Below are 14,465 nucleotides of genomic sequence, written 5' to 3' on the forward strand. Positions count from 1 at the left end.
CTTTGGTCTCCCTTCACGCGAGCAGCTTGGCAAAGTGCGTGCATCCTCCTGGTGCTGCGTCAAACAATCCTTCCACACAGCAACTGGGTTCTCACACCACGTGGAGTCACAGAGTACAGAAACAGGCCCAACTTGTCCATACTGACCAAGATGTCCATGTACGTTAGACCCATTTACCAGGATATGACCCGTGAGCAACTCCTATCCATGTACCTGCCCAGGTGTCTTTTAAATGTTGTGAATGTACCTATAGGACCAGAAGATATAGGAGCACAACTTGGCCGTTCATCCCATCGAGTCTGCTCCACCATTCCATTATGACTGACCTATTATCCCTCTCAACCCTACTCTCCTGGCTTTTGACCTTTGATGCCCTTACTAATCAAGAACCTATCAACATCCACTTTAAATATACCCAATGATTTGGCCTCCACAGCCATCTGTGGCAATGAATTCCACAGTTTCTCCACTAATCAACCCGGTGTGTGGAAACATTTTCCTCTCAGATTCTTATTACATCTCTCCCTTGTCACCCAAACGTATGCCCTCTAGTCACGGGAGATTCCAAACATGCTGGAGAGGGTAAGCAGCTTTAAATTCCGGGGCGTTAAAATATTTTATGATCTGTCCAGGACACAGCACACAGAGACAATCAAGAGAAAAGCATACCCCTTGCCTTTATATTATTAGGTTATCATTAAGGAGGCTTGCCTTATCATTGAACGCTATAACAGGCTTCTACAAATCCACTGTTGACAATATCCTGACTGGTTGCATTATGGCCTGGTACAGCAATTCAAGTGCAAAGGTTACAGAAGAATCTGCTGCGAGTAGTGCACACTGACCAGTTTATCACAGACACATCCCTCCTGGCCATTGGTAGTATCTAGAGGAGGCACTGACTCCATCATCAAAGATCCCCACCATCCCGGCCATGACATCTTTTCACGGCTACTACCCGGCCAGGAGGTACAGAAGCCTAAAGTCCCACATCACCAGGTTCAAGCACAGCTACTTTCCTCTAGCCACTTGGTTCATGAACCAGCTGGCAAAGACCTAAACATTGCGGTTTAGCAACACGGTGACCACTTTGAGCACTTTGCACTAAAATGGCCTTTTTGTTCTAATTGTGTTTTTCTTGTAAAAATCAGGTATAATTTAGGTATTATTTATGTTGTATTTGTGAATGCCCCTATGTGATGCTTATGCCTGTGATGCTGCTGCCAAGAGGATTTCCATTGCATCTGTGCATACATCTACTTGTGCAAATGACGATAAACTCCACTTTGACATTCTCATAAATCTCCTCTGCACTCTTTTCAGCTTAATGACATTTTTCCTACAGCACAGTGACTAAAATTGAACACAATATTCCAATTGTGGCCTCACCAGTGGAAGAGTCAAAGTCAGAAAGAACTACTGCACAGAAACAGGCCATTCGCCCATCTAGTTCATGCTGAACTATTATTCTGCCTATTCCCATCGACCCTTGTGGACCATAGCCCTCCTTCTATGTACTTATCCAATTATCTCATAAATATTGTAATCAATGTGATGTCACTTCCAAGGAATTATGGATTTGTATTTGCAGATCCCTATGTTCTTAAGCACTCCTCAGTGCCCTACCATTCACTGTGTAAGTCCTACACTGGCTTGTTCTCCCGAAGTGCAACTCCTCACACTTATCTGCATTAAATTACATAATTTTTCAGCCAAGCCAGATCCTACTGAAATCTTTGATAGACTTCCCCACTGTCCATTATGCCCCCAATCCTGGTGTTATCTGCAAATTTGCTCATCCAGTTTACCACATTATCATTCAAATCATTATATAAATGATAAACAATAATGGACCCAGCACAGATCACTGCAGCACTCCACTAGTCACAGGACTCCAGTCAGCGAAGCCACCATTTACTACCACTCTCTGGCTTCTCCCGCTTAGCCAATGTTGAATCCAATTTACTAGTTCATCCTGAACGTCAAGCAATAGAACCTTCTGGACCAGCCTCCCATGTGGGATCCTGTCAGAGGCTTTGTTAAAGTCCATGTAGACAACGTTCACTGCCTTCCCTTTATCAACTTTACTGGCAGCCTCCTCGAAAAACTCTATAAGATTAATTAAACACAACCTATCATGTCTAATACCTTGAATGAAACTGAGAAGTCATCTTCCTACAGCATCTATTGAAAGTTGTAGATCATTACAACGACGGAGACAAAGCAAAGTCAACCATGGACAGCTCCCTATCCCTGCACGAGATCCTCCTATGCAGTCAGCAGGTAGTTAAGTGTCCGCCTCTTACTCAAACCCCTCCCCCAAATAAATAAACAAGTCAATGCCTGGCTATAAGGAGGCAAAGGAACTTTATTCTGTCATGTATTTTGTTGCAATTTCAAAGAAGGGACACTAGCGGCTATATTTCACCAGAAGTTTGAGGAGTATTCATATGTCACTAAAGGCTGTAACCAATTCCTACAGATGCACCATGGAGAGCATTCTAACTTGAGTGCATCACCATCTGGTACAGAGGGCCACTGCACAGGATCAAAAAAAGAGTTGTAAACTTTGCCAGCTCCATCATGGACACTGGCCTCCCCACCATTGAGGACATCTTCAAAAGGCAATGCCTCAAAAAGGAGGCATCCATTCATCAAGGACCCCCATCACCCCAGACATGCCCTCAGCCAGGACACCTCCATGTGGTGTGCTGTAGCGATCCGTGCTGGGTCCGTTATTCTTTATCATCTATATTAATGATTTGGATAATAATATGTTAAACTGGTCGAGCAAGTTTGCAGATGACACCAAGATTGCGGGCAAAATGAACAGTGGGTAAGGCTATCAAAGCTTTCATCAGAGAGGAGGTACAGGAGCCTGAAAACACACACTCAGCATTTTAGGAACAGCTTTTTCCATGAATGGATGAATGACATCTAAAACTTTGACAAACTTCTATAGATGTGTAGTGGAGGCTGTATTGACTGGCTACATCATGGCCTGGTATGGAAACACCAATGGTTTTGAAATAAAAAACCTACAAAAGGTAGTGGATTCAGCCCAGTACATCATGGGTAAAACCCTCCCAACCATTGAGCACAGCTACATGAAGCTACATGAATAAGCTACATGAGCTTATTTCCATCTGGCATAATTTACATATTATTATTTAATTATTTATGCTTTTATATTGCTATATTTATACTCTATTCTTGGTTGGTGCAACTGTAACGAAACCCAATTTCCCTCGGGATCAATGAAGTATGACTATGACTATGAAACGCTGTTGCAGGAAAGCAGCATCCATCATCAAAGATCCTCACCACCCAGGTGATGCTCTCTTCTCACTGCTGCCATCAGGTAGAGGAAACAAGAGCCTCAGGACTCGCACCACCAGATTCAAGAACAGTTATTTCTCCTCATCCAGCAGGCTCTTGAACAAAAGGGAATGCTACACTCATCTATTGAGATGTTCCCACAATCACTGATCTCACTTCCGTGCTCCCGTTCCTTATTGCCGTTTATTTATATTTGCATTTGCACAGCTTGTTGTTTCCTATGCTCTTCTAGATCTTTCATTGATCCTGTTATAAGTACTATTCTATAGATTTGCCATGTATGCCTGCAGGAAAACGTAACCCAGAATTGCATGTGGTGACACATTTGTATTCTGATAATAATATTCACTTTGAACTCTTTCCCTCCACCATCAGATTTCTGAATGGACAATGAACTCATGAAAAGTACCTCATTATTTTATTCCCTTTTCGCACAAGTTATTTAATTTAATTTGTAGGTACTGTATATTTCATATTTCTTATTATAACTTATAGAATTTTGGATTCATTTCACTACACTGCTGCCGCAAAACAACCAATTTCATGACACACCTGTATGCCAGTGATTCTGAAAACAAATGGTTATTCATTCTCCGAGTGTGGGTGTTGCTCACAAAGCTTAACATTACTTGACATTCAGTGGGTTGCCGGGGCATTTCAGCGAGCAGTTTACTGATGATTCTTGAGTGTAAGTGGAGTTACAAAACAGATCAGACAGGGTTGATTCCCTTCCCAGAGGACCCAAGTGAACCAGAAGAGTTTTAACTGTTACATAGGATAATGCACAGGCCAAGACGGGAACAGGAATGGAAACTCAACCAAAAAGTTTGCATTCCTGAGAAGAGTCTACCTCTTTCAATATTAAATAGAAAACCAAAAGGGATATGGTTTGAGGAAGGGTCAGTCTCGAAGGAGGATTTCAGCCTGAAACATCGATTGCTTATTCACCTCCATAGATGCTGCCCAACCTGTTTAGTTCCTCCAGCATTTTTACTGTGTTTCTCTGGATTTTCAGCATCTGCAGAATCTCCTGTGTTTATGGGTTGATGAAGAGAGTTCTTCATTTCATGTATTGTTACCTTTTCCAGATGAAATAATTTCGGTGCTGGACATCAGCCTCACAATGGCAGTCTTAAGATTTTTGATGATTTGCTTTATTTGTCACATGTACATTGAAACAGGGTGAAATACATCATTTGCGTCATTGACCAACACAGTTTGAGATATGCTGGGGCAGCCTGCAAGTGGCCCTACCCTTCCAGTGCATGCCCACAACTTATTAACTTTAACCCGCATGTCTTTGGACTGTGGGACCAAAGTCGGAGCACCCGGTAGAAATCGACACGTTCACGGAGAGAACATACAAAGCCCTTACAGACAGTAGCAGGAACTGAAACTGGATCTTACAGCTGGTATTATAAGGCATTTCACTCATCACTACACTATTGTCCCTCCCTTTTTTATGTCCATGACCAATGGGCAGTATCAAACACAGATGACACTCTCACATGTCACTCACACAGTGGAAGACACTAGTAATTCAGTATGATATTTCCATTCCTTTTATCAATTATTATTTCCATCTGCAGCTGTTACTTGACTAATTGTGGATGACAGCTGCCCAGGAACTAATATCAACCCCCTCTAGAGTTCAGTTTGGAGCTTCAAAGCCAGCAGTGAGGAAAGATCGAGGCATTTAACCAGTCTGTTCAAGTTTGAGCTTTGGGTCCAGTGACAGGAGAACAGTGCATCAAATTATGTCCCATGGTACAATATGATGAACTCTTAACCTCACAGTCTATCTCATTAAAGACTTGCACCTCATTGTCTGACTGCACTGCACTTTCCCCCGTAACTGTAATATGACTTTCCATTATTCAATACACTGCTATAATGGTCTGTATTAATCGCAAGCAAAAACAAAGGTTTTCATTGTAACTTGGTAATGTGACAATAATAAACCAGCTTACCAATTTAAATTCAAACCTTTTGTGCTGCATATTTTCAAGTGCACAGTTTGAGGAATGAAAGATCTGCATGGTATTTCATTTCAGCCTGGTCCAGCATAGAGTACAAAGTGCCGTGCACTGTGCCTCCGGGATTCAGCTAGTTTGAATTCTATTAACTTGTTTGCGATATAATTTAAGCCAAAGTTCAACATACTGCACTTGCCTGCAGATGCAATTCCGAGCAAAAGATTCTTACAGTTTCAGAAATCATTCAACCCACCTTACCTCTACTGGATCTTTGAATGAGTTGTCAAATTGGTCCCACAAGGCCTCCCCTTTCCCCCAGTATTTTCAAGTATCTTTTGTTCAATTATTTTTCCATTTCCCTTTTGATATTAAATCCGATTCCACTCCACTATACAGATCACAACGTACTCATCATCGTCATCATTACATGCGGTATCCACAAGTCTATACGACCATATGATATAGGAGCAGAATTAGGCCATTTGACCCATAGAGTCTGCTCCACCATTTCATCATGGCTGATCTATTTTTCCTCGCAGCGCCAGTATCCTTTCTTCCCCCTGTATCCTTTCATGCCCTAACCAATCAAGAATCTATCACCCTCTGCCTTAAATATGCATAAAGACTTGGCTTCCACGGCTGCCTGTGGCAACGAATTCCACAGATTCACCACTCTCTTGGTAAAGAAATTCCTCCTCGTCTCTGTTCTAAAACAATGTCGTTCCATTTTTGAGGCTGTGTCCTCTGGTCTAAGATACTCCCGTCAAAGGAAATATCCTCTCCACATCCACTCTATCAAGGCCTTTCACCATTCAATAGGTTTCAATGAGGTCACCTCTCATTCTTTTAAATTCCAGTGAATACAGGGCCAGAGCCATTAAATGCTCTTCATATGACAAACCATTCAATCCCACAATCATTTCCATGAATCTCCTTTGAACCCTCTCCTGTTTCAGAACATCATTTCTAAGGGGCCCAAAACTGCTCACAATACTCCAAGTGCGGCCTCACCATTGCTTCACAAACTTTCAACATTATATCTTTGCTTTTAAATTCTAGTCCTCTTGAAATGAGTGATAACATTAGATTTGCCTTCCTTACCACAAACTCAGCCTGCAAATTAACCTTAATTAAGCAAACGCTGCACAAGGATTCCCAAATCCCTTTGTGACTCAGATTTTTGTATCTTATCTGCATTTAGAAAATAGTCATCCCTTTCATTTCTTCTACCAAAGTGCATGACCATACACTTCCTAACACTGTATTCCATCTGACACTTCTTCGTCCATTCTCCTAATCTGTCTAAGTCCTTCCGTAGCCTCCTTATTTCCCCAAAACTACCTGCCCCTATCTTCATATCATCAGCAAACTTTGCAAAAAAAAGCCATCAATTCCTTCATCCAAATCATTGACACATAACATATAAAAAATGGTCCCAACACAGACCCACCACTAGTTACCAGCAGCCAGCCAGAAAAGGCCCCCTTTATTCCCACTCTTTGCCACCTGCCAATCAGCCACTGCTTTATCCATGCTAGGATCTTTTCTGTAATACCACGGGCTCGTAGTTTGTTTAGTGGCCTCATATATGGCACCTTGTCAAAGGCCTTTTGAAAATCCTAGTACACAACATCAACTGATTCTCCTTTGTCTATCCCACTTGTTATTTCTTGAAAAAATTCTATCAGATTTGTCAGGCAAGATTTTCCTTTGAGGAAGCCATGCTGACTACAACCTGTTTTATCATCTGTCACATGATATGGGTGATCATGATCTTTCTATGACCATGCTTGTTCTTAGCAAATTTTTCTACAGAAGTGGTTTGCCATTGCCTTCTCCTGGGCTGTGTCTTTCTGTGTCCTTACAAGACAGGTGAACCCAGCCATTATCAATACTCTTCAAAGATTGTCTGTCTGGTGTCAGTGGTCACATAACCAGAACCTGTGATATACCCCAGCTGCTCATACGACCATCTAACATCTGTTCCCATGGCTTCACATGACCCTGATCGGCTGGTGGGCGTGGGGGGGGTGCTAAGCAGGTGCGAAACCTTGCCCAAGGATGACCTGCAGGCTAGTAGAGGGAAGAAGTGCTTTACATCTCCATTAGTAGAGATTTTATTAGGTACACCTGTACATTAATGCAAATATCTATTCAGCCAATTATGTGGCAGCAACTCAGTGCATAAAAGCACGGTCAAGAGGTTCAGTTGCTGTTCACACCAGGTAGAATGGGGAAGAAATGTGATCCAAGTAACTCTAACCGTGGAATGACTACTGGTACCAGATGGGGTGGTTTGAGTATTTCAGAAACTGCTAATCTCCTTGGATTTTCACACACAATTGACTCTCGAGTTTACAGAGAATAGTGCAGAAAACAAAAAACATCCAATGCGCAGCAGTTCTGTGGGCAAAAACACCTGTTCGTGAGAGGTCAGAGGAGAATGGCCAGACTGTTTCAAGCTGACAGGAAGGCGAGTGTAGCTCAAATACCCATGTGTTACAGCAGCGATGTGCAGAATAGTATCCCCGAACAGAAAACATGATGAACATTGAAGTGGATGGGCTACAGCAGCAGAAGACCACAAACATACACTCAGTGTCCACTTTACCAGGAACAGGGTGTACCTAATAAAATGGCCATTGAGAATAAATACTCTTACTGTTTTGAATATGTTTGTTTAATGAGTCATTAAGCTTCTCTGCTCTGAGCAGTGCAATTCCAATTTTCCCAATCGCTACATTATTATTGAAATCCTCCACTATTGGAATCGTCCTTAAGTAAATCCCCACGCTTTCCCACTTCCAGTAGAGTTCCATACACTTAGGAAACTTGTTAGTGATTTACATCACACACAGTCTTAAACCATAAGGCACAGGAACAGAATTCGGCCATTCAGCCCATCGAGTCTGCACCACTATTCCATCATGGCTGACTTATTATCCCTCTCAACCCCATTCTCCTGCCTTCTCCCCATAACCTTGACACCCCTACTAATCAAGAACCTATCAACTTCCGTTTTAAATATTCTCAATGCCTTGGTCTCTGCAGCTATCTGTGGCAATGAATTCCACAGATTCACCACCTTCTGGCTAAAGGAATTCCTACTCATCTCTGTTCTAAATTCTTTCTATTCCAATGGTTTCCCAACCATTTTTATGTCATGGACCCTCTACCATTAATCAAGGTTGGGAACCCCTGTTCTATTCTGAGGCTGTGCCTTCTGGTCCTAGACTCTCCCACGACTGGATGCAACCTCTCCATATATACACTATCAATGCCTTTCAACATTTGACAGGTATATTTTCAATCCATCATAGAAACAGCACAAATAAACACGGAGGAAGAGTGGGTGAGAAGGTTATATCCTGATACACATAACCTCTCACACAACCACCAGCACTGATAATTATGTACCCCCATAGAAACCATTTTCAGAGATCAAACACGATGCATTGCTCCACACCCTACCACATTTTAGGTCACTGACTCGAGGAGAATTTCTTGCCACAGGGAGTGGAGGGAATTTGAGCACACAGCCTGGGGAGCTGGTGGAGGCAGATACTCCCACACATTGAAGAAGCATCTACACAGCACTTGAAATAGAAATGTGCAGACCTAAATGAGATTGGTGTTAATGACTGGAGCAGTCAGCATGGGTGAGGTTGGTCCATTACACTGGAAGCAAGATGTGAAAATATTCTTGTAGCACAAAGCAATCAGTTTTGATTTCTGGTCAGAAGCCTTCAGATCCCTTCAGATCCCTGATATGTTCTGTTCTGTATTTTATATTTCAACAATATTTGAGCAATCTCACATATATATATGGCTTGGTTAAGCATTTCTGTTCATTTAAGTAATTAATTATGGGGTATATGTAAAAATACATTAATTATATACATCATCACGCCTCACTTAAAGTAAACCTAAAGTTAGGCTCGCATTTTCAGACTTCCGTCTCTTCCTTCGAATTAGTTTCACGTTTTGAAGTTGCAAAACAGTTAACACATTCCCCTCTTGGTATTCACTACACTTGGACCAACAGAGCTAATATTTGCAAATGGAAATTTGTATTGATTGGTGCTATTTTACATCATTCAGCAAGGTCAGAGGGATCAAATGGCAGCATAAATCAGTGAAGAGCTCTGAAAAAAAAAGGTAATAATTACCACTCCTCCACCAGCTGAGTGCACCAGAACCGACATTCCTTGTCGAAGGTTCGCCACCTCAAACAACATCATGTAGGCAGTCACAAAGTTCATGGGGAAGGCTGCTGCCTCGGCAAACCCCATGTCATCCGGGATCTTGTAGACAAACTCCATCGGAGTGCAGACCACCTCTCCCCAGGCACCGTAGTTGACAAAGGCCATGACCCTGTCTCCGATCTGAAACAGGGAGAAGAGTTAACAAGCAGGAGAGCCCACGAGACCTTTCTATCCCTGTAACTGAAGCATAAGCATGGTTGCATTTTCTTCTGTTATACTAATTCCCCTAAACTTTTCCTTTTGTTTCCACTGACTCCAATTGATACAAAATCCTACCCTCAATGAGCATAAGAAATGGCAATGATATTATATTTCAACATTGAACATAGAACAATGCAGAACAGTACAGGCCCCTCAGCCCACAATGTAGTGCTGACCCTTTAGCATACTCCAAGATCAATCTAACAATCTGGGACATCAATCTCCCCTCCTACATAGCCCTCCGGTTTTCTTTCATCCATGTGTCTAGCTAAGATTCTCTTAAATGTTCCTAATGGATCTGCCTCTACCACCACCCCTGGTAGTGCATTCCACATACCTACCACCTACTGTGTAAAAAAAAACGACCTCTGACACCCCTCCTGTACTTTTCTCCAATCAACTTAAAGGTATATCTAAAATATTAGCTATTTCCAGTCTGGGAAAAACAACACAAAAGCACTCATTTAATAGAGCAGCTTTTAAGACAGAACCTCCAAAGTGATCTGAGGGGTATACTTCACACACAGAGGATGTAGGGTGTATGAAATATGCCAGAGGAGAAGAGATGGGTATCATAGTAACATTTAAAAGAAATTCAGGCAGGTACATGAATAGGAAAGGTTTAGAGGGAGAGGACCAAATGCAGGCAAATGGGATGAGAACAAGTAGGAACCTAGGTTCACATGGATGAGTTGACAAAAGGGCCTGTTTCTTTCCTGTATAACTCCATGAATCTAGCAATTGTTGTAAAGTAGGAATTGTTGTGATCAACCTGATCACAATAAGCTCACACAAAAGCAGAGGGATAATGATCAAAGGAACAGTGATTGGAAATGTAAGTTGAAAGATACACGGTCAGATTTACGATCACTGACTTAGACTATGTGAAATTTGTTGTTTTAGAAGTTAGATCTAAAACAGCAGAATGATTATAATAGAAGTAGTGAGTGGGTTTGCAGTGAGCAGCTTGCAACAAGTTCCCAAGCTCCAGCACCACAGAATTTCTCTAATCTATGAAAATGAATCAATGGTGCAAACAAACCGGAAGAGGAATAGTGAAGTAGTGTTCATAGGTTCATGGACCATTCAGAAATCTGAAGGCAGAGGGGAAGAAACTGTTTCTGAATCACTGAGTGTGGGTCTTCAGGCTCCTGTACCTCCTCTCTGATGGTAGTAATGCTCGAGATGTCAGGGAGCATGCCCACTGACATGTGTAATGCTGACAATCACACGAGAGCAGAGATATCAAAAGATCAGAGACTGTAGCGCTCTCACCTCAGTCCAGCTTCTGTTCTCATTTTGGTTAGGACGATTTAAGTGCCAGACCAGACTGAAGTGGTCAGGGTGTCCGTGTTGGAGGTGAGGGATGGTTTGCTTTGCTTCGGGTCACTGCTTCACGGGGTTTGCTCGTCTCTGTGCTGGACTGGGGCTGTGGCCTGCAGCAAATGGATCTGGATCGGCTGCAGTGATGCCTGGCGTTGTGAACTTCAGTCCTGAATGCTGTTTGCTTGTTTTATTGTTTGCATGATTCGTTTTTTTTCCCTCTCAGCACACTATGTGTCTGACAGTCTTCTTTTGTTTTTAATGAGTTCTACAGGGCCCTTTGTTTGTGGCTGCCGGTAAGAAGACAAATCTCATGTTCGTCTAAAATATATATACTTTGATGATAAATATACTTTGAACTTTGAATAGGGAGCACAGTTTTTGACATTGAGGCAATGTTTCCATAAAGTGGTGGATGCAATCCACTCCAGCATAGGCAAAGCCCTCCCCATGATTGAGTACATTTACATGGAACACTCCCACAAGATCCATCATCAAAGACCACCCCCATCCAACCCATGCCTTCTTCTCACTACGACCATCAGGCAGGAGGTAGAGGAGCCTTAGTTCCCACACCGCCAGGCTCAGGAACAGCTACTACCCTTCAACAATCAGGCTCCTGAAGCAGCATGGATAACTTCAATCACCCCACCCTGAACTGATTGTACAACTAGCAGACTCATTTTCAAAGACTCTTTACATCTCATATTCACAGTTTTATATTTTTTTATTTGCAGTTTGTCTTTTTTTGCATGTTGGTTTCTTGTCAATCTTTGTTTATGTATGTTTTTTTTGTAAATTCTATTGTATTTCTTTTTTCCCCTGTTAATTCCTGCAGGAAGATGAATCTGAAGGTAGTATATGATAACATATACATACTTTGATAATAAACTTACTTTGGAATTTGACTTTGAATTTAGAGTCAATGTAATCTAACTATTTAGTGCTTGGGACTAGATAGAGGATCAGGTTAGCATGAACTAGATGGGCAGAAGGACCAGTTTCTGTGCTGTAGTACTCTACGATGCTATAAAGATGAAATGATCATTGTTGGTCAGACGTATGTATATAGAAAAAGGAGAACATTTGGGAATTTAAGAAGGTAGGTCCCAACTTCAACAAATGCAACAGTGGTTGACAACAATACTATACCAACCTCAAAACCTTTAGCACCATCTCCCAGCCCCTCCACAATGCCCGAGCATTCGAAGCCAGGAACCAGAGGAGTCTTTGGTGGATTGTCTATATTGCCTTGGCGAACCATCAAGTCAATGAAGTTCAAGCCACTGGAAAGAGATAAATTGTCAGTTTAGATTTGCATGCAGAAACTTTTAACATTGGCATGTTGTTTCAAAAGGAATTGGATGGACCAATAGACAGGCATTCACCCAAGCTTTCTGACAGCACTACGTTAGTAAAAATATAGAACGTGTAGAAACTTGTAAATGGATATTGAAGGATAGTGATTGGGGAATACAGACAAATGGAATTCAATGCATCGAAAGATAGATTAGAGTACTTTCTGAATGTTGCTTGCTGAGCAAATGAACTGAATAAAGCAGGAATAACCGGAAGCTAATGGACAGGCACCAAAAGCCATTTAAGAAGCTAATAGAAAGTTGGACTTTATCTCAAGGGAGCTGAGTCCAAACTGATTGAACAGGTTGTTATGCAGGTTGTATGGAATCCTGGCTACACCATTTCAAGGGAGGATGTATTGATCTTCGAAAAGCCACCTTAGAAAGATGATAGCATTAAAATTGCAATTACACAGGAAGCTTGAATAGACTAGGCTTGTGTTTCCTTTAAATAAATGATATTAAAATGTGATCTAATCTAGGTATTGAAGATGTTCAGGGGATTTGATAGCTCAAAGTTCAAGATTCAAAGTGAATTTATGACTACCCTATACTACCCTGAGATTTATTTTCTTGTAGACATTCACTGTAGAAGAAATAGAATGAAATCAATGAAAAACTACACACAAATACTGACAAACAACAAATGTGCAAAAGAATACAAACTTTACAAATGCAAAACAAATTGTAATAATAATAATAAATATATAATGCTGAGAACATGTTGCAGAGTCCTTGTAAGTGAATCTGTAGGTTGTGGAATCAGTTTAGTGCTGAGGTAAGTGAAGTTTTCCACGCTGATTCAGGGACCTGATGATTGATGGTATAATGAAATACTCTTGGTGCTCGAACCTTGGGATAGGAGCCAGGTTCCTCAGGAATGATATCAAGGTGAATCTCTTTACACAAAACCATGAGGTAATATTGCAGTTCTCTAAAACCCTAGTTAAACTACATTTGGAATAAATATTGTGTTCAGTTTTGGATGCCTCAGTATAGGAAGGATGTGGAAGATTTGGAGAGGGCGCACTGGAGATTTAGAGGGTACGTCTTATGAAGATAGATAGAGTGAGCTAGGGCTTTTCTCTTTGGAGGAAATGAAAATGAGAAGTGACTTGATAGAGGTGTACAAGATGATAAAAGACATAGATTGAATGGACAGCCAGATACTTTTTCCCAAGGTGTGAATGGCTAACACAAGGAGGCATAATTTAGAGGTGATTGGAAGAAAGTATAGGAGGGATGTCAGGGGTGTTATTTACACAGAGAGTGGTGAGTACGTGGAACACCATGCCAAGGGTGACAGTAGAGGTAAATACATTAGAATCATTTAAGAAACTCTTAAAAAGGCTCATTGATGTTAGAAAAGTGGAGGGCTATATGGGAGGGAAGGGCTAGATTGATCTTGGAATGGGTTACCTTGTTGGCTAAAGGACCTGTACCGTGCTGCAGTGTTCTATATCTACCAAAAGGGCAGTGGAGCTTCATGAAAAACCAGGAAAGTGATTACTATCTGAATGATGAGGGTTATGACAGGAGGGAGTGCAGTTGGATCTGGATGACCTCGTGTAACGGTCAATAAAAGTAAGCATGCGGGTCCAATCACTGGTTAAGTGGCAAATGATACATTGGCCTTCATAATGTGTGCAATCGGTCTCACTGCAATTGTACAGGTCCATAGTAAAACCACAGCTTGAATACTGAGTGCCTTCTGCACTCAATGCCTCAGCTGATGAAGGCAAACATATAATACCCCTTCCTTACTGCCCTGTCTCCCTGTGTCAGCATTTTCAGGGAACTATGTACTTGCACCCCTAAGTCTCACTGTTGCGAGTCACAGAGTCTTACAGGATAGAACCATGCCTTTCCGCCCATCAAGTCTATGCCAACCAAGATGTCCAACCAAATCCCACTTGCCAGCATTTGGCCCATAACCTTCCAAACCCTTTCCTATCCTTGCATCTGTCTTTCACAAGTCATGATTGTACCCCACCTCAACCTCT

At 41.7% G+C, this 14,465-nt stretch overlaps 1 protein-coding gene across 1 annotated transcript in view; it reads right to left on the reverse strand.

Moving 5' to 3' along the window:
* The window catches only part of vat1l (vesicle amine transport 1-like), a 195,018-nt gene that overhangs the window by 161,275 nt on the left and 19,278 nt on the right, over positions 1-14,465 (reverse strand). The window contains exons 2-3 of the mRNA XM_063067511.1: positions 12,261-12,390; positions 9,485-9,700 (exon numbers count right to left, since the gene is read on the reverse strand). Of these exons, the coding sequence (XP_062923581.1) occupies positions 9,485-9,700; positions 12,261-12,390 (346 nt within the window). The remainder of the gene's footprint in view (positions 1-9,484; positions 9,701-12,260; positions 12,391-14,465) is intronic.

Source organism: Mobula hypostoma, chromosome 14, assembly GCF_963921235.1.
Source record: "Mobula hypostoma chromosome 14, sMobHyp1.1, whole genome shotgun sequence".
In the NCBI taxonomy this organism is placed as follows: domain Eukaryota; kingdom Metazoa; phylum Chordata; class Chondrichthyes; order Myliobatiformes; family Myliobatidae; genus Mobula; species Mobula hypostoma.